The sequence below is a fragment of the Hemiscyllium ocellatum genome, chromosome 42 (assembly GCF_020745735.1).
Source record: "Hemiscyllium ocellatum isolate sHemOce1 chromosome 42, sHemOce1.pat.X.cur, whole genome shotgun sequence".
NCBI classification, from domain to species: domain Eukaryota; kingdom Metazoa; phylum Chordata; class Chondrichthyes; order Orectolobiformes; family Hemiscylliidae; genus Hemiscyllium; species Hemiscyllium ocellatum.
This window is the reverse complement of record NC_083442.1, coordinates 36484976-36511185: the sequence shown is the minus strand read 5'-3', so window position 1 is coordinate 36511185 and position 26210 is coordinate 36484976. Positions and strand designations below refer to the sequence as shown.

General features: G+C 43.0%; 1 protein-coding gene across 1 annotated transcript in view; it reads right to left on the bottom strand.

Moving 5' to 3' along the window:
- Window positions 1-29: 29 nt before the first annotated feature.
- Window positions 30-26210, bottom strand: part of apba2b (amyloid beta (A4) precursor protein-binding, family A, member 2b) — a 104483-nt gene continuing 78302 nt past the window's right edge. Inside the window, exons 5-13 of the mRNA XM_060853577.1 lie at window positions 25848-25993; window positions 16488-16523; window positions 16154-16240; window positions 14775-14960; window positions 14239-14418; window positions 13667-13879; window positions 12972-13091; window positions 2881-3021; window positions 30-1074 (exon numbers count right to left, since the gene is read on the bottom strand). Coding sequence (XP_060709560.1) covers window positions 1003-1074; window positions 2881-3021; window positions 12972-13091; window positions 13667-13879; window positions 14239-14418; window positions 14775-14960; window positions 16154-16240; window positions 16488-16523; window positions 25848-25993 — 1181 coding nt within the window. The 3' untranslated portion in view covers window positions 30-1002. The remainder of the gene's footprint in view (window positions 1075-2880; window positions 3022-12971; window positions 13092-13666; window positions 13880-14238; window positions 14419-14774; window positions 14961-16153; window positions 16241-16487; window positions 16524-25847; window positions 25994-26210) is intronic.

Sequence of the window (26210 nt, the reverse complement as noted above, 5' to 3'; positions counted from 1 at the left end):
CTGCTAGACCTCTTGAATTTTTCCAGCACCTTTGGTTTTTATTTCAGTATTTGGGAGAGGCGCAGATAAAACAGATATAACCAGCCCAGTTCAAGTATTACCTACTTTTATGAAAAAGAATGAGTCTGGAATTTCCTATTGTCTTCTCAAGTGATCCACAGCTGTTCATATTGTTTATTTCACATTCTGTATTCTTGATGCAATTTCATGCACCAGCCAAGAAGACATTGCAGGATCTGCAGCTGCACCAACTCATCTCCAAGTGGAGTAACATGATGGGAAAAAGACAAACTAACATTTAGCCTCTAGTGCTAGGTACAGCATTTCAAGATACAAATACAAAGACTCTAATATTATCAACTCACTCACCAGCAACACAACACGCGCTGCACAAATATGGGCTATGCCAGTAACTGTTGTTCATCAATGATAACAGAACTATCTGTTACATTCCAATTGGGCTAAATGCACAAAGATAACACTGGTAAGAAAGTTCAAAGCAGTGGGAACTGCACTGTCAGAGATTTCTCTGTAAACTCGTTACTAATAGCAACAATGGCTGTCTTTATCTGACATTCAGCACTGGACATTCAATTATTTATTGCACACCAACATTATGTTAAAGTGACACTGTCACTAACTTGTGAAAGAACTTGGTTCAACTTATATAAAATGCAAAATGTTTGTTTTTAGAGCAGAGAAAGAGCCTGTTTTTTCTCTCAATGGAAATGGTGCCGAGTCTAGTGTAGAGTGACAGAGCAGAAATACACGTATTCCCAGAGGCACAGATACGCACACACACAGACATAAACTCTCTCTCATACACACACACTCGCTCACACTCACACATAATCACAAGAAAGAAAACAGATATGCACACACCCATGCAATATGGGAGGCACTGACACTGTCTTCATTCCACTGATCACCTCTTCCCAGCATAAAATGTTCAGCTGATCTGCTGGAAGTCCATTGAGCAGATGAACCCATTTCTTCACAAAGTTAGATGTACAATGGTGTTTCTTGTCCAGTTAGGAGTCTAAACATGGCAGCTGGCATTGTCTTCATGTGAATCTAAAATTATTAAAAATTTGGTAATTAAAAATTCCAACTTTCTCAAAAGCATATATACTTATTGAGTGCAGCAGCTAGAGGCAGTGACAGCTGAAGCTTGATGTGCAGTTTAAATACGAATGGATCCCTCATGCCATTGTGATTTGTTGATTCATTAGTGACAGAAATATTGTCATGTGGTTCTTTATCCATCAATATTCTTGAAAACATGTCAAGTAAGTAAACAATGCTTTTGATCATTCAGAAAGTGAGTGCTGTCAAGAAAACTGTAAGGATCTTTCTGGCTTCAGGCTGAGAGAACTCAGTATTTTAAGATTGTTTTAAATGTAACACAAAGTCTAATAGCTGATCATTCAAACAAGATAAAGAGGATAAGAAGCATTTACATTGTAACCTGAAATAATGTCAAAGCTCAGCCCGACTGATTTCACAAAATTGCACTTTCTAAGAGAACCAGAATAGGACACTTATTTTGTTTAATCACTTTGACCATTCCATAAGATCATATCCGAGTTGCAATAGAACCACACACACTCTCACTCACCCTATTTCAATTTATACCTTTAAGATTTATTTTATAACAAACAAACTTAAAATATACAATTGATCTGCCAACAAATATTATTTACGGAAGAGAGTTTGAAATTCCTTCCACCCTTTCAGACGTCAGAGTTTCCTGTTTTTACTACTAAAAGGTTCAGCTCTAATGTTTGTACTATGTTCTCTAATTAGCAGAAATTGTTCCTCTTTCCACAGGCTCTGCTGTCCTTAATATCTTGACCAACTTTGATCAAAGCACACATGATATTCTAAATTCCAGGAAATGCAATTCTTTTTCTGGTAAATTCAGGTTACACTCCCAACAAGGCCAATATATCTTTCTAAAGGCATTCAAGTATAAACTGTTGGAAAAACTCAACAGATCTGGCAGTATCTGTGGAGAGTAATCAGAGGCGATGCTGAGAAAGGGTCACCAGATCTGAAATGTTAACTCTCATGTCTCTCCACAGATGCTGCTAGATCTGCTCAGCTATTCCAGCAACTTCTGTTTGTGTTTCTGACTTATAGCATCCGTTTTTATTCAGCATCTTTCCAAAGGGGTGGTTCCCAAAACTGCTCATGGTAACGTCAGGGCTGTGTATTAATATACATGATTTTTATCCTACATATTCTGTACAGTTCTGGACACTGCATTAGAGGAAGGATGTGGAAGCTTTCGAAAGGGTGCAAAAGAGATTTATTAGGATGTTGCCTGGTATGGAGGGAAGGTCTTATGAGGAAAGGTTGAGGGACTTGAGGCTGTTTTCATTAGAGAGAAGAAGGTTGAGAGGTGACTTTATTCAGACATACAAGATAATCATATGATTAGATAAGGTGGACAGTAAGAGCCTTTTCTTCGGATGGTGATGGCTAGCATGAGGGGACATAAATTTAAATTGAGGGGTGATAGATGTAGGTCAGATGTCAGAGATGGTTTCTTTACTATGACTAGTGGGGCCGTGGAACACATTGCCTGCAACAGTAGTAGACTCGCCAACTCTAAAGGCAGTGAAATGGTCATCAGATAAACATATGAATGAAAATAGAATAATGTCGGATAGATAGGCTTCAGATTGGTTCCACAGATCGGCACAAAATCAAAGGCCGAAGGGCCTGTACTGTGTTGTATTGTTCTATGTTCTATGTATTCTATGTTCTATATTCTATTCCTTTAAACTCAAAGGCCATTAGTTTTTTACACTATTTTCTGTTATCTGTCTGTAAAATGTTAATAAAGAGAGGAGCTCCTTGCATTAAGGACCTTACCTCGCCCACTGAGTTAGACAGAGCTTGAACAATTTTTTCATGAGCAGTAGCCACGACACTTTGCCCATTGATTTCAATGATACGGTGACCCACTCTAACTCCACCACGCTCTGCAATTCCACCTCTCATCAGGCTGCAAATCTGTAAGAGCAAACAACCGTCATTGTCAAATCCTGTCTCACACCTTGCTCTCTCAAACATTACAGTGCAGAGGTAGGAAAATGTTTTGAGTGGAGAGTGACTGAGCAACCCAATGTGGATACTCTCACAGCATTAGATCATACTTAATTATACTTAAACAATAGGAATAATATTTGCAGAATAGCGCAGAACAATTCTCACAAATCTCAGCTGGTGTTCTTTCATGTCAGATCCGATATGATGAAATGTTTGGTATCTTTAATGGAACTGAAAATGGGAGTCTACAGAGCAAAGTATCAGATAAGTTAGATACAATGTTCAGTACCCCATTACTCTTTTGAACTGAAAGTAAATCTGTCTCGACTCTTTTTAAACTGAAAGTACAGCTGACTTGACACTGTCCCCATTGAACAATCCCAGGCAGATACAGCATGGGGTTACAGCTGAAGTAAAACTTACTCTACTCTTTTAAAACAGAACGTTAAACTCTCTCAACACTGCCAATCAAAAAAACACAGGACAGGATAGGACAAAGTGGAATTAGATAGAGAGAAAAGTTGCCGCTACTTCTTTGACATGCAAGTAAACCTCTCTCTACTCTTTTAAAGTGTAAGTCAATGGAAAGTAAAGCTGCCTCGACACTCTCCCCATCAAACAGTCCCAGGACAGGGACAGCAGGGCCTCATTTACAGAGTAAACCTCTATTCTTTGAAACTGCAAGTAAAGCTTTCCTCACACTGTCCCCATTAAACACTTGCAGGATTGGTACTGAATGGGGTTACATAGAAATTAAACCAGTATCTACACTGTCCCCATCAAACATTCCTAAAGTAAGTACTGCATTTATAAACAGCATAAAGCTCAGTAGCTGCACATTACACACTATGCTGCAAATATTGGATACTGTTCTGCTTTTGCATCAATATCTTTGCACTTTTAAAATGCATCTCTTAGGACTAAGTATACTTGTTACAATGGCCTGTCGGCAGCAGCAAGAGAGAGAGGGGACGCAGAGATTGCAACAGAGGTCAAAACACTGGAACATTAGGGAACAACAGGATGCTGTGATGGGGACACATTCAGGTTGTTAGTCTGCATTGTAAGATGAAATGTGGTATCAGCTGGCACTGTTTAGAGTACCATGCTTCCTGCAATATCTTTTACAGATTGTTCAATAATTCTGTAAGTTATATCAGACAAAGAAACAAAACAGCTATCTGTTTCCAGTGGGATCTCACTTGCTGGAGCCGCTAATGGATACATTCACTCCATACTGGCAAGTCTTAGTTTAAACTTCAAGGAACAGAGCTGCAAGGTTAACCGAACAGGTCAAAGTTAAGTAACTAGGGACCTGAAGAATAAATACCCAGTGCCAGCACCACTGGTTGGGGTATGGTTGTCAGTTATTTGTCCATGCAGCCTTTCACTGCCATCTGCTGGTCATTCCAAACAGTTATAGTGACTGTTAGTCCCTCAAAACAATGAAGAGATTTGGCTGGCTACATGCTGTGCGTTTCCCCTTGGTTTACACAGATATCAATCATGGTCTTTGAGCAGAGAGGGCTCTTGAGCCAGGGTTTAGTTTCTCCACCAATAACAATCCATTGAAGCTGATGTTGAGAGGGATGCCAACCCTTTTTTACATGATTTGGAGGTGCCAGTGTTGGACTGGGATGTAAAAAGTGAGGTCTGCAGATGCTGGAGATCAGAGCTGAAAATGTGTTGCTGGTTAAAGCACAGCAGGTTAGGCAGCATCCAAGGAACAGGAAATTCGACGTTTCCTGATGAAGGGCTCTGGCCCGAAACGTCGAATTTCCTGTTCCTTGGATGCTGCCTAACCTGCTGTGCTTTAACCAGCAACACATTTTCAGCTTGGACTGGGATGTACAAAGTTAAAAATCACACAACACCAGGGGTTATTTGTACTTGCAGAATTACATTTTATTTTGCTCAAAAACCACATGAATCCATGCAAGATTCTGTAAATCCTTTTTTTAGATTCGAATCAGTCTGAACATTGGGGAACAGACAGCCTCACACAGGGCACCTCACACCTTCAATACATTATCTAGGCCAACATGGTACCTATTGTTAAAGTTGACTTGAGAATCTAACTTGAAGAAAGTTCTGGGATTTACATATGAAAGAACTGAAACCAACATGCCCATTCTAAAAGATGGACTTAAACAATCCAGGTCTTTTTCAATTTATTATTTCAGTTACATCACACTGTAAACTTCTGCTATAAATTCTGTGTCCTACGATCTTATATTCCACAACCACTTGATGAAGGAGCAGCACTCCAAAAGCTAGTGCTTCACATGGATGATTTTGGGATAGTGTAGGGGGACGAACTGAGAATAGTTCACAGGTCAGCGCAACATCGAGGGCCAAAGGAAGTGTTTCTGCGCTGTATTGTTCTATACTCTATGTTCTACATTATGATGCAGGTGGTTAGAGACTCTGAATGCTCACTCGTTTCAATTTATTCAGTTTTGTGTTTGCGGCAGAAGTCAGATGCAGACTCCAAGCAGTTACGACATACGTCTCTGGAAGCCAGTGACAGTTCAATGAACCAAGTGAGGGGTGAAGAAGGCCTTCAAGCAGTCTTGGCTTCATGCAGCTTGAGAAAAATTGGAGTTTAGAGTAATTCAATGGTATCTCACTGAAGCTAACTGTTGAATTAAATGCTGAAACTGCACCTGTAATTACACACTTGAGCACAGGTGTAGGAACTCTGGCAAGCTCTGCATTAGAAGAGATTGAACTATCAAGACTTGAGCAGTGGTTGAGGCTGTCTTAGTCAGAGACATTCTGAGGGAGTTCCATGGCTTAATCTTCAAAATTAAAAATCAGAATCTCTTGAAAAGGAGACAGCTTTAGTGAGATTTAGAGATCCACAATGCCACTGAAGCCTGAGTGAGATTGGTCTTGGCTGTGACACCTGTTTAAAGTGCGGTCTGAGGGGAATTGTAATGTCTTTGGATGTTCAGCCACAATTTTTCTGGTAACAGAATATTAATCACATGTTATTCATGAATAATATGATTGAGTTATATATATTCTGTCCAGACATGTGCATATTAAGTAGATTGGCCATACTAATTCCTGATGAAGGGCTCATGCTCGAAACGTCGAATTTCCTATTCCTGAGATGCTGCCTGGCCTGCTGTGCTTTGACCAGCAACACATTTTCAGCTGTGATCTCCAGCATCTGCAGACCTCATTTTTTACTGGCCATACTAAGTTGCCCATAGTGTCCAGTGATGTATAGTCTAGGTTGATTAGCCATGGGAAATGCAAGGTTAAGGGGAATAACATCAGGGAGTGGGTCTGGGTGGGATGCTCTTCCGAGGGTCGATGTGGTCTCTTCTACACTGTAGGGATTTTATGATTCTCTGATTTAGAATCATTATCTTACTTGTTAAACACACTGATCAGTCATTATACTTGAACAAAGCAAAAATAAGCAGTAAAGATTTTTGTTTTGACATTTCGGTTCAACCCAGAATCTTGCCATTTATTTTCTTTCCCTTGATTCTTCTATACAATCTACTTAAACGATTATGCTCTATCATGAGATTATAACAAAGATCTGGTTTGTCCAGTATTTCCAAAAATGGGATCACAACTATTTGGCGGGCTAGTTTGGGACCATAACACTAAATGAAAGAAGAGCTTGTTAGTTTAGTCTGTAGGAGTTGTGAGAGAACATAAAATCTGATTGTAGCCCAGTCATTGCCACTGAGGAGAAAGTCAGTGGTCATATGCTACTCCAGTGGCTCAATGGTTAGAACTGCTGCCTCACAGCGCTAGGGTCCCGGGTTCAATTCCAGCCTCAGGCAACTGTCTGTGTGAAGTTTGCACATTCTACCCGAGTCTGTGTGGGTTTCCTCCGAGTGCTCCGGTTTTCCTCCCAGAGTCGAAAGATGTGCCTGATAGGTGAATTGGCCATTCTAAATTGCCCAAAGCGTTCAGGGATGCATAGGTTAGGTTAGGTGCATTAGTCAGGGGTAATGTAGAAGAATGGTCTGGGTGGGTTACTCTTCGGAGAGTCAGTGTGGAGTTGAGCCAAATGGCCTGTTTCCACACTGTAGGGATTCTATTCCAGAGATGAGGTGAGAGTGACAGCCCTTGACATCAAGGCTGCATTCAACCAAATGTGGCACCACAGAGGCTTCTTAAAACTGGAATCAATGGATATCAAGGGGAAATCTCTCCAGTGGTTGGAGTCATAAAAAGATGGTTGTGGTTGCTGAAGGTCACTCATCTCAGCTTCAGGACTGCAGGAGTTCATCAGGGTAGTGTCCTAGGCCCAATCATCTTCAACTGTTTCATCAATGACCCTTCCTTCATCATAAGGTCATAAGGAGATGTTCGCCGATGATTGCACAATGTTAAGCACCATTCACGACTTCTCAGACAATGAAGCAGTCAGTGTCCAAATGCAACAAGATCTGGTCAATATCCAAGCTTGGGCTGACAAATGGCAAATAACATTCACGCCACAGAAATGTCAGACTGTGACTATCACTAACACGAGGCAATCTAACCATCACTCTTGGACATTCAATAGTGTTAGCATCACTGAATCTTCCACTATCAACATCCTGGGAGTTATCATTGATCAGAAACTCAACTGAACTAACCACATAAATGCAGTGATACAAGAGCAAGTCAGAGGCTAGCAAGTAACTCACCTCCTGACTCCCCAAAACTTGTCTACCATCTACAAGGCACAAGTCAGGAGTGTGATGGAATAGTCCCCACTTGCCTGGATGAGTGCACTTCTAACAACACTCAAGAAGCTTGACACCATCCAGGATAATGCAGCCCACTTGATTGACACTGCATTCACATGCATCCAGTCCCTCCACTAACGACACTCAGTAGCAGCAGTATGTGTACTACCTACAAGATGAGCTGCAGAAATTCACTAAAAATTCTCAGACAGCACCTTCCAAATCCATGACCACTTCCATCTAGAAGGACAAGGGCAGCAGATATATGGGAATACCACTACCTTCAAGTTCCCCTTCAAGCCACTCACCATTCTGACTTCACTGTCACCGGGTCAAAATCCTGAAATTCCCTCCCTAATGGCATTATGAGTCAACCCACAGCAGGTGGACTGTAGTGGTTCAAGAAGGCAGCTCACCACCACATTCTCAAGGGCAGCTAGGGATGGACAATAAATGCTGGCCAGCTAACAACACCCACATCACACAAATGAATATTTTAAAAAATTCATTAATGACAATCGGAAGTACACTGATGCCGAAGCCAATTCCAAGCATGTTACAATCCTCTTCTAGTTTTCTATTCCCAGAAGGTGTATTCTCCATTCTCTCTCAGCTGACTTCGAGCAGGAAGTCAGTGTTCACTGAGAGCAGCATCAATATTCTGCAAGCTCTTGAGAAACTATTGCAGTCCTACTTTCCAAGCTTCCATTGTTTTGATTGTCCACAAGGCTGCAGGTGCTCAAAGTGGAGAAATTTAAGGTTTTTTTTGGGCCATGCATGCTTTAAACATAAGGGTAAGAATGCCAACAGAATAGGGAATAGTTTTTGCTTGTGGCACCTTTTCTCAAGGGGAGCCTGAAAAGGATGGCTCCATGGTGAATGTTACTGTCAGAGAAATACTCTCAGCAAGCATCAGGCATCTACTGACTAGGCTCAGAATTGTGATTAGAGAACTGCTAGGTCAGAGCCCATCCATGACACAATCATCTGTTGCTTCTAGGGTTTTGCTTATTCCTAGTACGTGTCACCTTTTAATATGGGAAAGTTGGTGGGCAATCAACAATCTTGAAGGGTTGTAAAGCTTTACCAATCACACGGTGATTAACCAATCTCAATCACCTCCAGCCTGCATCCACCTATCGCCAACCCATCTACCTTTCCCCAGCTCCACCCCCCCCCATTTATTTCACACCCTTCTTCCCCTTCCCCAGTCCTGATGAAAACGTCAATTCTCCTGCTCCTCTGATGCTGCTTCACTTGCCGTGCTTTTTCTACTTCTATACTTTATCAACTCTGATTTCCTAGCATCAGCAGTCCTCACTATCTCCAAGCTCCTGAGCTAGGTGGATCTAAAGAGGTAGATCTCAATGAAAGCCCATGCTTCAATTCCTTCATAGCAGAACATGTGGATAAATGAGAAACGAGTACATATCAAAGGAGTATAAAATCTGCAGTGGGATTAACATTCACCAGTTGATATGAGGGAGTATTGCACCGTTACAGGGTCAGTGCTGATGGAGTGGATGAGTATGCGGATGACACCAAGATTGGTGGTATAGTGGACTATGAAGAAAGTTATGAAAGCTGAAAATGTGTTGCTGGAAAAGCACAGCAGGTCAGGCAGCATCCAAGGAACAGGAATTCGACGTTTCGGGCATAAGCTCTTCATCAGGAATGAGGAGATGACCTGGGGGGTGCTGAGAGAGGGACTCACTGAAATCCTTGTAGTGGGAGGAAGAGAGCTTCTTCAAGGAAGGCATCCTTGCAAGAGGATTCGCAGTAGGTTAAAATCTTCAAGGAGAAAGTGAGGTCTGCAGATGTTGGAGATCAGAGCTGAAAATGTGTTGGTGGAAAAGCACAGCAGGTCAGGCAGCATCCAAGGAACAGGAAATTCGACGTTTCGGGCATAAGCCCTTCATTAGGAAACTTCCTGATGAAGGGCTTATGCCTGAAATGTCGAATTTCCTGTTCCTTGGATGCTGCCTGACCTGCTGTGCTTTTCCAGCAACACATTTTCAGCTCTGATCTCCAGCATCTGCAGACCTCACTTTCTCCTATGAAGAAAGTTATCTAAGGTTACAAAGAGATCTTCATCAATTGGCTCCATGGGTTGAAGAGTAGCAGATGGATTTTAATTTGGATAAATGTGAGGTATTGCATTTTGGTAAAACAAAAGTAAGAATTATACAATTAAAAGTAGGGCCTTGAGTTGTGTTGTAAAACAGAGAGACCAAGGGGTTCATGTACATAATTCTTTGAAGTTTGCATCACGTATAGATCAGGTGGTTAAGAATGGATGCTCAGACCTTTGAGTACAAGGGTAAGGATGTTATATTGAGGTTGCACAGGACATTGATGTGGTCTCTTCTGCAGTATTGTGTCCTGTTAGGGTCTTAATAATAGGAGGGGTATTATTAAGTTGAAGAGGGGAAACAGAGAGTTGAGTTATAGGGAGAGGCTGGGTAGACGAGGACGTTTTTCACTGATGCATAGGAGGTTGAGAGGTGATCTTATAGAGGCTTTTAAAATCATGAGAGGTACAGGTAAGGTGAATGGCATGTGTCTTTTCCCTAGGTGGGTAATTTCAAAACTACAGGGCATATTCTTAAGGGGAGAGGAGAGAAATTTTAAAAAAGACATGAGCAATTTTCTTTTACATAGAGTGGTTTGTGTGTGGAATGAATTTAGAACATAGAACATACAACACAGGAATAGGTCCTTAGGTCCATGATGTTCTGCTGAATATGAAATAATTAAACTAATCCTTTCTGCCTCCCCATGGTCCATATGCCTCCATTCTTTACATATTCCTCCATTCTTTACATATTCATATGCTTACCTAAAACTCTCTTAAACACCTCTATTGTATCTGCCTTCACCAGCCCTGGCACCATCCCTGTTCTAGACTCCTCACACTCTCTGTGTAAAACATTTGCCCCTCACTTCTCCTTTGAACTTTTGCCCTCTCACTTTAAATGCATGCCCTCTAGTATTAGCCATTTCAATGCTGGAAAAAAGATTCTGATTGTCAACCCTATCTATACATCTCATAATTTTACAGACTTCAGTCAAGTCTCCCCTCAGCATCCGCTGCTCCAGAGAAAATAATCCAAGTTTTCCTACCCTCTCCTTATAGCTCTTACCCTCTAATCCAGGCAGATCCTGGTAAACCTCTTCTGCACCCTCTCCAAGCCTCCACAACCCTACTGTAAGTTGGCAACTAGGATTGAATGCAATAATCTTAAGTGTGGCCTTACAAAAGTCTTATAAAACTGCAATATGACATCCTGACTCTCATACTTAATTCCCCGAGCAAGCAAGGCAAGCATAACATATACCTTCTTTACCACAGTATCGACTTGTGTGGCCACTTTCATGGAACTATGTGTACTTGAACCTCAAGATTCCTCTGTACATGCTGTTCATGGTCCTGCCATTAATGTATACTTTTCCTTAACATTTGATCTCCTAAAGTGCAGCACCTTACACTTACCCAAATGAAACTCCATCTGCTATTTGTCTGCCCATATCTGCAACTGATCCATAGTCCATTGTATCCTTTGACAGCCTTCTACACTATCTACAACTTCACTGATTGGCTGCAAACTTACAAACCCATTCATGTACATTTTCATCCAAGTTATTTATATATATATCACAAACAGCAGAGGTCCCAGTGCAGATCCCTACGCAATTCTATTAGACACAGACCTCCAGCCACCCTGTCTCCTACGGGCCAGCCAATTCTGAATCCAAGCAGCCAAGTCATTGTAGATCCCATACACCTTAATCTTCTGGGTGAGCCTATCATGAGGGACCTTGTTGAAAGACATACTAAAATCCATATAGACAACATCCACTGCTCTACCCTCATCAATCACCTTCATCACCTCATCAAGAAATTCAATTAAGTTGGTAAGATATGACCTGCCCCGCACAAAGCCATGCTGACTATCCCTAATTAGGCTTTTCCAAATGCACAAACATCCTATCCCAAAGAATTCTCTCTAATAACCTCCCAACCACCAATGTAAGATTAACTGATCTAGTTTCCTGCATTATCCCTATTTCCCTTCCCAAACAGAGGAACATTAGCTAGTCGCCACTCCTCCGGGATCTCTCCAGTGGCTAGCGAGGATACAAAGATCTTGGTCAAGACCCCAACAATCTCCTTTTTTGCCTCTCTCAATAAGCTGGGGTAAATACTATCAGACCCTGGGGACTTATCCACCTTAATGCTCTTCAAGAGACCCAACACCACTTCTTTCTTGATCTCAAAATGCCCTAGCATATTGCAAGCTCCATTCTAATCTCACTATCCTCCATATCCTTCTTCTGGGTGAATACTGACACAAAGTACTCATTTCAGATCTCGCCCAGAGCCTCTCCCCCCAAGTGCAATTCCCCTCCTTTATCCTTGAGTGGTCCTATCCTCTCCCTGGTTATCCTCTGGTTTTTAATGTATGTATAGAATGCTTTGAGATTCTCTTTAACTCTATTTGCCAAGGTTATTTCATGGCCTGTTCTTGTTCGTCTAATTCCCTGTATGAGTTCTTTCCTGCTTTCTTTATATTCCTCATGAGCTCAGTCCAATTTTTGCTTTGTAAACCTTATATCAGCTTATTTTTCTCTTTTGACTAAATTCATAACCGTCCTTGCTATTCAAAGGTCCCTTATCTTGACATCCTTGTCCTTCCTCCTTACTGGAACATGCCGGTCCTGAACTCTTATCCTTAAAGAACTCCCACACACCGAATGAGGACTTGCTCGAGGAAGTGGTGGATGTGGGTACAGTTACAATGTTTAAAAGACATTTAGATAAGTACACGGATAAAGAATTTGGAGGGTCAGAGGCCAAGCACAGGCAGGTGGAATTGGGATTGGCTGGACAAAAGGATCTGTTTCCATGCTGTATGACTCTATGAGTGCCACACTGTCAGAAGGTCAGTGCTGAAGAATTGCCACACTATCAGAGAGTAAGTGCTGACGGAGCACTGAGGGAGTGATACAGTCAAAGGGTCAATGCTAAGGCAATGCTGCACTCCTGGAGGGTCAGTGTGAGGGATTGCTGAGGGAGTGACGCACTGTCAGAGGTTAGTGCTGAGGGAGCACTGCAATGTCGGAGGGGAGATATTGTTCTAAGAAAGATCAGTAATGGGAAGTCTAGTTTTTTGTCATGCTATTCACGGCCCTGCCCAGTGTACTCACAATGCCATTCTGTACACTGAAACCAAGCTGGTACTTGAGGTCAGGACGTTTGATGAGCACGGTGGTGACAGGAGGACAGCTCACAATGTTCAGCTTAACCTGAACCTGATTCTTCAAACCCTGAAAAACAAGGCATGCTGTGAATTAACCAGGTGTGCAGAAACTGACTCATTGACCTCAGAGATTCTCATAATTATTAGTCAACAAAGATTAGAAAACCCTACAAATTTCAGTTGTCTCTGGGCCAAGGAATTTGAAACTCCAGATCACTTTGGATGTAACAGCAGGAGTTCATGGGCACAGTAGTGAGGGCTTGACTATATTACACATGCAAGAGCGTAGGTGACTGTATGTATATTTGAGAGTTTGTGGGTTGTGTACAGGTGTGAATGTGTACAGATGTGACGGTGTGAATGAAGGTTTGTTTATGGGTGGGAGCGCCTGTACATAGATGGCAGGGTGTGGGGGAAATGTGCATATACAGGTGGAGGGGAAGGTGTGTACTGATTGGAGGGTATATGTGTGTGTGTGCATGCAGGTGAGATGGTGTGTGTAGTCAGATGGGAAAAGGTGTGTGGACAGGCGGAAAGGTGGATGTGCAGACAGGAGGGTGCATACTTGCTCGTGAGATTGTGTACTTGTGTGGGTGTGAGTCTATGAGGATGTGAGTGTATAACTATGGTACTGGGCAGTACCTTAATGATTCCTTGGCAGGTAGTGAGTGGGAGACCGACAAGGCTCGTGTCATTTATGGACATTATCTGGTCTCCAATACTGAGCTTTCCTGAACGAGCTGCTGCTCCTCCATTCATCATGTTTGCCAGGATGACAGTTGGCAAGATCGAACCCCATCCTGACTCCACAATCACTACGCCAAAAATCTCTCCTTTCAACTTCTCAACGTGTAGCTGTGTAAAACAGTGAAGCAAAGAACAAACACTAAGATTAGTCACAGAAAATCCTGTCATCATTCCCAACCTATTCATGGGGAGCTCAGTACGTGTCTAGCATGTGTTGGAAATACAATGGGTAAGAATCAGAAGAATACAAAAGGGAGATGGAGAAAGAGGGGGGTGCGGAAAGAGGGAGAGAAGAAAGTGGGGGGAGAGAAACATGGGGAGGTAAATGGGGGGAGGGGTGAAGAAACAGAGGAGAGGGGTGTGAACCATGCGGTTTGGGGGGTTGGGGATGTTCTGTGGTGTGGGGAGGGAATGTGTACCATACAGTGGAGGGGGCAAACTGCTAGCAGTGGCTGCAAGTAACTGACCTCTTTGCAATTAGCAGAGTTGGAGAAATGGACAAGGTCGTCATTGTACATTTCCTGAGTGTTGATGATGTCACTGTACTCCTTCTGACTCAAGTCTTCAGGGTTAATCCCATTGGCTCGCAGAAACTCTTGGTAGGCAACACTAAACGCCTGTCCAATGGACTGAGCTATCAGCTGAGCCTACACACAAACAAGATACATTTGTGAAGAGAATATCTAGAAAATAATGACACTGCTAGTCTGACATGACACTGAGAGCAGAAGGTTCCAGAATGAATAAATATTCAATGCTGAAGAGCAACATGAAACACCTAACTGGAACAGACCCGCTGGGAGCACGGACACCAACCAGCTTTGCAGATCCTCACCAGAGCCTGGGTAGAATGGCTTCAGCCCATTGGATGGATGGATGGATAGATGGTGAGCACCTAGCATCTGAGCTGAAACTGTGCAGTACACTCACTGCCCGAGGAGCCATAACCAAAAAAGTAGCAACTCATTACCAGCATTACAAGAAAAGTATTTCTTATACTCACATCCTCAGACTCGAAGACATGACAGACCATTTTGTACTGTTTCTTGGCCTCCTGGCTACCAGGCGTGCTTTCAATACAATCCTGGGAAGCTGTACGTGGCACTCGCCGTCGAGCCATCAGGACGACAATGTTGCCAATATCTGCAATGTAGGAAATTGTGCGCAGTGCATGATCCATCATTGGTTCCTGGAACAGATGATACATCAGGGTTAGAAGCTGCACAGAGCTTCCACAACCATTAATCAACAAGTGAAGAAACATTAGCATCTTCTACCAATGAAGCAGTGATCAGTCCAAAAACATATACTCATCCCTTTCATTGTCAATTGAAAAAAAAAGCAAGTGTGAACATTGGCGCAATCAGTGACATCCTCCACACACGACAGAATCAGTTCCAGCCCCAATCCAGAAATTAGGAGTGAAAAACCAGACTAACACTTCATTGCAGCACTGAGGAGGTGGGACACTGTTGGAGGATCAGTACTGAGGGAGCACTCCACAGATAGAGAGTCAGTTGTGAGGGAGAACTGCACCATTGAAGGTGCAGCAGTGAGGAAGCAATGCACTAATGGAGAGGCAGTAGTGAGGGTGGATTGCACTAATGGAGAGGCAGTAGTGAGGGAGTAATGCTAATTTGAAGGGACAGAAATAAGAACTGTGAACTACTGGAGGGCAATAATAAGGGAGTGCCATTATATTGGAAGGACAGTAGTGAGGCAGAAGCATTCTGTTGGAGGGGCACTCGTGAGGGTGTAGTGTCAAATGCCTTTCCAATGAAACATTAAATTGGGGTTCTATTGCTCTCCCAGGGAAATCTAATAGCTCTCATGTCATTATATGAAGGAGACGAATACATTTTTCCTCATGTCTCAGACCAGTATTTATCCCTAAAATAACTCCTTAAAACACTTTACTTTTCACACTGCTCTTTGGGGATCTTGTTGTGCTCAGATTTCTGGTTGACTTTATCTTACTTCTTGGACTACATTTCAAAATGCTTTACTGACTGTTTTGGGACATCCTGAGGTCCTGAAAGGCATTTCAGAAATACAAAGCTTTTCCTCTGGTTAATTAAGCCTTGGTTCAAAAGAATTTTTGTGCTTCAGGTTTCTATATTCACTGCCTGGCACTAGGAGTGGAGTCCTGCTGCCCAGCTCTGCCCAATCATTTTACTGACAAACTACAATCTGGAATCAGCAGTAAGGATTGTGGCTGCTTCAAACGATCACTCAGAAATGACAAGCTGTGCGGTCAGGCATTCTCCTCTTGCTCTCCATTTCACCCCACCCAACATACACTCACGACACACACACAGTCACACACATATGCATACATCAGCTTGCTGGGCTAGGGTCTGCATCTCCCACACATACTGTTACCTGTGAATCCGCATTCAGAACTTTAATCCTCTGTGTGGAAATGAAGAGATCAACTTCTGTCATTGGCTGTGAATCTCCATCAGAACCCTGGGAGGAAGAAATTGACAGGGTCATGCTAAAGCCCATTTGGAAATCCAGGTCAGTACCCTGGCTGACAGTGTTGCAGTACTGGTTAAACGTTACCGCTGGATTTCATATTGTGTCCACTGAAATATCATATCACCCATCATCACACTGCAGGGCTCCCTGTCCAAATAAATTAATACACGTGGATCAAATAATCAAAGACACAGGATTGCTGTTACAGAGGCAAGCCTGCAAGCGAACTACTCACCCCTTTCTTCTTGATCTTTGATGTTTTCTGTACCCTCTGAGTGGCAACAAAATATGAAAAGAAAATGAAGTTATATACTGGAGGTGACATGAGAGATACTGGCACATAATACATCTCTGGTCACTTAAACTCATTAGGGCTGGGGTGGGAGGAGGGACAGAAAAAGGAGGAGGAAAGGGGGATGCAATTCTGGAGTACTCAGTACAGGATCACCCCACAACCTCATACATACATGAATTGCTGCACCCACACACAAGGGTATGGCTGTATCCACTGAAAAATGAAATGTGACTGGATTAAAATATCTCCAGGGATCCTGGCAAGATGACATGAAGAGCTGAAGCTGGATGAAATTTGAATCATTCGGGAGGCTGAGGTGGTTACTGAGAGGAGTTGCAGGGAGGTAATCACACCTCAGGTACAAGAAAAAGGTAGATAGGTTACAAATTAGAGTGGCGCTGGAAAAGCACAACAGGTCAGGCAGCATCCGAGGAGCCGGAAAATCAACGTTTCGGGCAGGAGCCCTTCCTGATGCACCACTCTAATCTTGACTCTAATCTCCAGCATCTGCAGTCCTCATTTCTGTCTAGATGGGTTACAGTCAGAGGACTGAAAGGGAACCGTTAGGCTGTGCAAGGAACCCTTGTGGCCGTTCCTCTCAATAACAAGTATACCAATTTGGATACTGTTGGGGGGGGGACAACTTACCAGGGGTAAGCCATGGGGCACAGGTCTCTGGCACAGAGTCTGTTTCTGTTGCTCAGAAGAGAAAGGGGAGAGGAGCAGAGCATTAGTCATTGGGGACTCCATAGTTAGGGAGACAGATACGAGGTTCTGTGGGAATGAAAGAGACTCACGGTTGCCAGGGCTTGTCTTGTCTCAGATCATGTTTTTGGGACCTTAAGTGGGGAGGGGGAGCAGACCCAAGTTGTGGTCCACATAGGCACCAACAACATAGGTAGGAAAAGGGATGGGGATTTAAGGCAGAAATTCAGGGAGCCAGGGTGGAAGCTTAGAGCTAGAACAAATAGAGTTGTTATCTCAGGTTCGTTACCTATGCCACTTGCTAGCGAAGTAAGGAATAGAGAGAGAGAGAGAGAGAGAGAGAGGGAGGGAGGAGTTGGACACGTGGCCACAGGGAAGGTGCAGGAGAGAGGGATTCAGATACCTGGATATTCTGAGCTAGGTGGGCCCTCTACAAACAGGATGGTCTACACCTGAACCAGCGGGGTACCAATATCCTGGGGGGAGTGTGTGGAAATTTGCTAATGCTCTTTGGGAGGGTTTAAACTAATTCAGCAGGGAGATGGGAAGCTAAATTGTAGCTCCAGTGCCCAGAAGGTTGAGAGTAGTGAGGTCAGAAATAAGGTTTCAAGGTTGCATGAGTGCATTGGCAAGCAGGAAGGTGGTTTAAAGTCTGCCTACTTCAATGCCAGCAGCATCCGGAATAAGGTGGGTGAACTTGCAGCATGGGTTGGTACCTGAGATTTCGATGTTGTAGCCTTTTCGGAGACATGGATAGAGCAGAGACAGGAATGGTTGTTGCAGGTTCCGGGGTTTAGATGTTTCAGTAAGAACAGGGAAAGTGGTAAAAGAGGGGGAGGTGTGGCATTGTTAGTCAAGGCATGTATTAAGGTAGCAGAAAGGACGTTTGAGGACTCATCTACTGTAGTATGGGCCAAGATTAGAAACAGGAAAGGAGAGGTCACCCTGTTGGGAGTTTTCTATAGCCTCCGAATAGTTCCAGAGAGTCAAGGAAAGGGTTGAAAAGATGATTCTGGATAGGAGCGAGAGTAGCAGCATAGTTGTTTTGAGGTACTTTAACTTTCCAAATATTGACTGGAAATACTATAGATTAAGTACTTTAGATGGGTCAGTTTTTGTCCGTATGTGCAGGAGGGTTTCCAACAAGGGGCGAAGCCACATTGGATTTGGTACTGGGTAATGATCCCGGCCAGGTGTTAGATTTGAAGGTAGGTGAGCACTTTGGTGGTGGTGATGTTTACTTGAGAGTATATACCGCAGGGCAAGAGTTATGGCTGGGGAAAAGGCAGTTGTGATGTAATTAGGCAAGATTTAGGATGCTTATGATGAGGAAAGAAAGTGCAGGGGATGGGCAAAATTGAAACGTGGAACTTATTCAAGGAACAGCCACTGCGTGTCCTTGATAAAGGTGTACCTGTCAGGCAGGGAGTAAGTGGTCGAACAAGGGAGCTGTGGTTTACTAAAAAGGTCGTATCTCTTATCAAGAGGAAGAAGGCGGCTTATGTAAGGATGAAACGTGAAAGCTCAGTTAGGGCACTTGAGAGTTACAAGTAGCCAGGAAAGACCTAAAGAGAGAACTAAAAAGAGCCAGGAAGCGACATGAGAAGTCGTTGGCAGGTAGGATCATGGAAAACCTTAAAGCTTTTTGTAGGTATATCAGGAATAAAAGAATGACTAAAGTAAGATTAGGAGAAAGTGAGGACTACAGATGCTGGAGATCAGAGCTGAAAATGTGTTGCTGGAAAAGCGCAGCAGGTTAGGCAGCATCCAAGGAGCAGCAGAATCGATATTTCGGGCATGAGCCCTTCTTCAGGAGTAAGATTAGGGCCAATCAAGGATAGTAGTGGGAAGTTGTGCGTGGAGTCCGAGGAGAAAGGAGAAGCGCTAAATGAATATTTTTCACTGGTATTCACACAGGAAAATGTCAACGCTGTCGAGGAAAATCCTGAGATACAGGCGACTAGACGTGATGGGATTGAAGTTCACAAGAAGGTTTCAGCAATTCTGAAAAGTGTGAAAATAGCTAAGTCCCCTGGGTCAGATGCGATTTATCCTAGGATTCTCTGGGAAGCCAGAGAGGAGGTTGCAGAGCCTTTGGCTTTGATCTTTATGTCATCATTGTCGACAGGAATAGTGCCAGAAGACTGGAGGGTAGCAAATGTTGTTCCCTTGTTCAAGAAGGGGAGTAGAGACAACTCTGGTAATTATGAACCAGTGAGTCTTACTTCAGTTGTGGGTAAAGTGTTGGGAAGAGTTACGAGATGTCGGATTTATAATCATCTAGAAAGGTATAAGGGTTGATTAGGGATAGTCAACACGATTTTGGGAAGGGTAGGTCATGCCTCACAAATCTTATTGAGTTCTTTGAGAAGGTGACCAAACAGGTGGATGAGGTTTTAGTGGTTGATTTGGTGTATATGGATTTAGTAAGGTACTTGATAAGGTTCCCCATAGTAGGCTATTGCAGAAAATACAGAGAGATGGGATTGAGGGTGATTTGATGATTTGGATCAAAAATTGGCTAGCTGACAGAGGATGGTGGTGATGAGAAATGTTCATCCTGGACTTCAGTTACAAGTGGTGTACCTCAATGATCTGATTTGGGTCCACTGCTGTTTGTCATTTTTATAAATGACCTGGATGAGGGCATAGAAGAATGGGTTAGTAAATTTGCAGATGACATTAAAGAGGGTGGAGTTGTGGATAGTGCCGAAGGATCTGCAGGTTACAGAGGGGCATAGATAAGGTGCAGAGCTATGCTGAGAGGTGGCAAATGGAGTTTAATGCAGAAAGCTGTGAATTGATTTACTTTAGAATACAGAGTACTGGGCTAATGGTAAGATTCTTCGTAGTGTAGATCAGCAGAGAGATCTTGGTGTCCATATACATAGATCCCTGAAAGTTGTCACCCAGGTCAATACGGTTGTTAAGAAGGCATATGGTGTTAGCTTTTATTGGTAGAGGGATTGAGTTTCGGAGCCTTGAGGTCATGTTGCAGCTGTAAAAAACTCTGGTGTGGCTGCTCTTGGAGTATTGCATACAGTTCTGGTTGCCACATTATAGGAAGGATGGGGAAGCTTTGGAAAGGGTTCAGAGGAGATTTACTAGGATGTTGCCTGGTATGGAGGGAAGGTCTTATGAGGAAAGGTGAAGGGACTTGAGGCTGTTTTCACAAGAGAGAAGAAGGTTGAGAGGTGATTTAATTGAGACATATAAGATAATTAGAGGACTAGATAGGGTGGACAGTGAGAGCCTTTTCCCTCAGATAGTGATGGCTAGCATGAGGGACGTAGGTTTAAATTGAGGGGTGATAGATACGGGACAGATGTCAAAGGTAGTTTCTTTACTCAGAGTAGTAGGCGCATGGAACACACTGCCTGCAACAGTAGTAGATTCACCAACTTTAAGGGCATTTAAATGGTCATTGGATAAACATATAGATGAAAATGGAATAGTAGGAGAAAGTGAGGACTGCAGATGCTGGAGATCAGAGTCGAGAGTGTGTTGCTGGGAAAACACAGCAGGTCAGACAGCATTTGAAGAGCAAGAGAATCGAGGTTTTGGGCATAAGCCCTTCACCAGGCATGATTCCTCAATGCCCGAACTTCGATTCTCTGCTCCTCAGATGTTGCCTGATCTGCTGTGCTTTCACAGCAACACACACTGAAAATGGAATAGTGTAGGTCGGATTGGTTTCACAGGTCAGTGCAACATCGAGGGCCAAAGGGGGTATACTGCGCTCTAATGTTCTTTGTTTCCTCTTGTGCAAGAATCTAGAAATCTGGGTCACCCATTTAAAATACAGATAAGGAGAATTTTATTTCCATAGAGCATCATGAGTCTTTGGAACTCTTCCTGAAAAGTAGTAGTAGAGTCTTTGAACATCTTCAAGGCAGGTTAAGGTGGGGGGTGGTGGTGGGGGCGTGTGGTCGTTGGAGTTGTCAGGAGTAATCAGATTAACTACAGTCTTATTGAATGGGAGAGCAGACTCAAGGGTCGGAATAGTCTATTCTCTTATTTCTATATTTGTATATATTATATACATATATATAGCCATTACTCGACAACAGAGGGTAGGCTAATTGGTCTTAATTCCCTGGTTGCCCTCTGTCAGTGAGGCTGAACAAGAATCAGTTATGGGTTCTTGTGCGGTTTCTTTGTTATTTTAAAATATATCAGTTTGTTTGTAAAATAATATTCACACAGGTCCAGAGCTGATCTTATCTCATATGGTCTGAGGGTGACTGAGACCAAATGGAATAAGGCACCAGGTGATAGAGTAATACAGCATGGAAACAGGCCCTTCAGCCTAAACTGGTCTATGCTGACCATGGTGCCCACTCAGCTAGTTCCAATTACCTGCATTTATAGAGTCATAGAGATGAACAGCACAGAAACAGACCCTTCGGTCCATGCCAAACAGATATCCTAACCTAATCTAGTCCCATTTGCCAGCACTTGGCCAAACTAACCCTTCCTATTCATATATCCAGATGACCTCTTAAATGCTTCAACTGTACCAGCCTCCACCGCTTCCTCTGACAGCTCATTCCATACATGTATCATCCTCTGCATGAAGAAGTTGCCCCTTACATCTCTCTTATATCTTTCCCCTCTCACCCTAAACCTATGCCGTCTAGTTCTGGACTCCCCAACCCCGGGAAAAAGACTGTGTCTATTTATCCTTTCCATGCCGCTCATGATTTCATAAACCTCTATACGGTCACCCCTCAGCTTTCGACACTCCAGGGAAAACAGCCCCAGCCTATTCAGCCTCTCCCTGTAGCTCAAATCCTCCAAACTGGCAATATCCTTGTAAATCTTTTCTGAATACCTTCAAGTTTTGCAATATCCTTCCGATAGGAAGGAACCCAGAATTGCACACAGTATCCCAAAAGTGGCCTAAGCAACTTTGGTCCAAACCCTCTAAACCTTTCCCATCCATGTACCTATCCAATTTTTTTTTAAATGTTGCTATTGTATCTTCTTCAACCACTTTCTCTGCAAGCCCATTGCATATTTGTACCACTCTCTGCGTGAAGATGTTTCCCGTCAGGTCCTCCTTAAATCTTTCCTCTCTCACTTTAAACCTATACCCTCTAATTTTCAATTCCCCATACCTGGGAAAAAGATTATATGCATTCACCCTACCTATGCTCCGCATGATTTTATACACTTCAATAAGGTCACCCCTCATTCTCCTACATTTCAAGGAATAAAGTCCTACCCTGGACAACCTCTCCCTACAACTCAGGCCTACTTGTCCTGGCAACATTCTCATAAATCTTTTTTGCTCTTTTTCCAGTTTAACTATGTCTTTCCTATAATAGAGTGACCAAAACTGTACACAATACTCCAAATGTGGCCTCACCAACGACTTACACAACTGTAACATAATGTCCCAATTCATATACCCAATGCCTTGATTGATGAAAGCCAGCATGCTAAATGTCTTCTTCACCACCCTGTCTTCTTCACCTATGACGCCATTTTCAAAGAACGACACACTTATACTCCTAGGCCCCTGTATTCCATAACACTCTTCAGGACCTTACCATTTACTGCATAAGCTACCTTGATTTGACTTTCCATTATCTGTATTGAATTGCATTTGCCAATCCTCAGCCCATTTCCCCATCTGATCAAGATCCCTCTGTAATTTTTGATAACCTTCCTTGCAATCAACAATACCTCCTAATTTTGCACCATTCGCAAACTTACTAATCATGCCTTGAGCATTCACACTCACATTATTTATGTAAATAACAAATAACAAAGGTCCCAGCACCAACCCTTATGACACATCACTAGTCACAAGCTTCCAGTCTGAGAAAGAACCTTCAAACATCACACTCTGCATCCCACCATCTAGCCAATTAGCTAGTTCTCCTTAGATCCCAAGCAACCTAACCTTCATAATTAGCTTGCCGTGTGGGACCTTATCAAAGGCCTTCCTAAAGTATATATAGACAACATCCACTGTCCTACCCTCATCTATTCTCTTCGTTACCTCTTTGAAAAACTCTAAAAGATTTGACAGATGTGACTTCTCGCGCACAAATCCATACTAACTATCCCTTTTTTTTTAGATTAGATTAGATAACTTACAGTGTGGAAACAGGCCCTTCGACCCAACAAGTCCACACCGACCCACCAAAGCGCAACCCACCCATTCCCCTACATTTATCCCTTTACCTAACACTATGGGCAATTTAGCATGACCAATTCACCTGACCTGCACATCTTTGGACTGTGGGAGGAAACCAGAGCACCCGGAGGAAACCCACGCAGACACGGGGAGAATGTGCAAACTCCACACAGTCAGTCGCCTGAGTCGGGAATTGAACCCAGGTCTCTGGCGCTGTGAGAGCAGTGCTAACCACTGTGCCACCGTGCCGCCCAGGAATCAGACTTGGACTATCCAAAGGTTTTAGATTAGATTAGATTCCCTACAGTATGGAAACAGGCCCTTCGGCCAAACAAGTCCACACCGACCCTCCAGAGATGTTGGTTGATCCTACTCCTCAGCATCCTCTCCAACAACTTGTTTAGCACTGACAGCAGGCTCGTTGGCATGTAGTTCCCTGGCTTGTCTTTACTACCTTTCTTAAACAATGGAACAACATTAGCCATCCTCCAGTCTTCTAGAACTTCACCAGTGGCTAAAGATGAAGCAAAAATCTCTGCAAGGGCCTCTGTAATTTCTACCCTAGCCTTTCACAACATCCGAGGATGGACTTATAGAGTCATAGAGATATACAGTATGGAAACAGACCCTTCGGTCCAACCTGTCCATGCCAGTCAGATATCCTAACTTGATCAAGCCTTGAGGATTTATCCACCTTAATGCACTTTAAGGCGGTAAACATGTCCTCTCTGGTAATATGTATGCGGTCTAAAACAACCCCACTTGTTTCCCGTATTTTCTTAGCATCCATGATTCTCTCTTCAGTAAACACTGAGGGGAAATATTCATTAAAAATCTCTCCCATCTCCTGTGGTTCCACACATACACGGCCATGCTGATCTTTAAGGGGACCTATTCTCTCCCTTGCCAGCCTTTTACTCTTAATACAGCTATAGAACTTCTTGGGATTATCTTTAACTGTATCTGCCAGATCTATCACATACTATCTTTACGCTCTTCTGATTTTCCTCTTAACTGTGCTCCTACACTTTTTATAGTCATCTAGGGATTCACTTAAGCCTGATACTTTAAATACAATGTATTCCTTCTTCTTTTTCCTGACCAGAGCCTCAATAGTTCTCATCAGCCAGGGATCCCGAAACTTGCCAGATTTTCCCTTCACCCAAACAGGGGCATATTGTCCCTAGATTCTTGATATCACACTTTTAAAAGTCTCCCATTTGCCAGTCATTCATTTTCCTTCAACTAGATTCACCCAATCAACCTCTGCTAGATCCTGCCTAATGGCCCCAAAATTGACCCTGCTCTAGTTCAGCACCTTAATCTGTGGATCTTTCCTATCTTTATTCATAACTGTGTTAAACCTAAGAGAGTTTGGTCATTGGACCCAAAGTGTTCTCTGACTGACACTTCAGTCACTTGCCCGACCTCATTTCTAAACTGTTGCACACGCCCAAGTAGAGTTCTCTACATATTGGTTTAGGAAACGTTCTTGGACAAATCGGACCAATTCCACCTGGTTGGGCCTTTTAAACTCTGGGTGGTCCAGTCAATCCAGGGGAAATTAAAAATACTACACTATTATTCCTACTGGTATCTGCAATCTCTCTACACATCTGCTCCTCTAGTACCAACTGGTTATTAGTCGCAATAATACAGTCCCAACAAAGTGACCATCCCCTTCTCGTTTCTAGTTCTAACCATATAGCCTCATTTGAATACCCTTTAAGAATATCCTCTCGAAGCACTATTGTTGTGTCCTCCCTTATCTAAAGGCCAACTTCCCCATCTCACTTAGTTGTCCCTCTGTCGCACCTGTAGCTTTTGTATCCTGGAACATTGAGCAACTAGTCCTGCCCTCCTCTCAGACATGTTTCTGTTAAGGCTATAATATCCCAGTCCCCAAAGCCAATCCATGCTCTGAGCTCATCTGCCTTACCAGTCAGGCCTCGTGTGTTGAAATAAATGCACTTTAAACCAGAAGTCTTTTAATTCCCTTTACTGTGGAGATATTAATGAAGGGCTAATTGGGTGTAAATTATGGGTCTCTCTTGTGGTGTAAAAATAGTGTACCTATCCCAGGTTCAGGTCCACCGGTTCCAGAGGTATGTAATAACATCTCTGAACGGGATGGTTAGAAAAACAGGTTAAATTAAGAAAAAGGGTGTGAATTGGTTGTATAAGTAGGTGGAGCTAGCAATCAGCTGCATTTGTGACACAGTGGTAGTGGCCCTATATCTGGGCCAGAAGGGCTGATGTCAAGTTCTACCTGCACCAGAGATGTGTCATTATGTTCAGGTTGATTAAAATATCTAAAAGTTGGACTTGAATTTTTGTGTAAAGAGTATTTTTTTTGGAGTATAACAAATGCTACACCTGCAGAATGCCAGAGTTTAAACTGTAGATAGTTGAGATGAAGATGAAACAAGCAGAGTTAAGCAAGATACCTTGATGCGTCCCACAGCCTCCTGGGCTTGCATCATACGGATGTTTTTGGAGGGGTTCCGCTCAGATAGCAGCTGTGTGGAACCTAGGTAATTGGCTGCAAAAATGATCCCATCAATCAGATCCTCAGGCTCACAGGGTCCTGGAACTTCAGAAATAGCACAGAATCAGAGCTCATGAAGTAGTCAAATGATTTGCAGGAATATCACATTAAGGTGGATGATCGGGCGGATTCAAGATGGCGGCGACTCAGCAAGTCTTAGTCTACAGTGCTCCTCCCAAGACTTGGGCAAAGTGAATCACCCACCCCCACCACACTCACCAAATCATCTAAAACAGCTTTTATTTAATGTAATTAGTTGTTT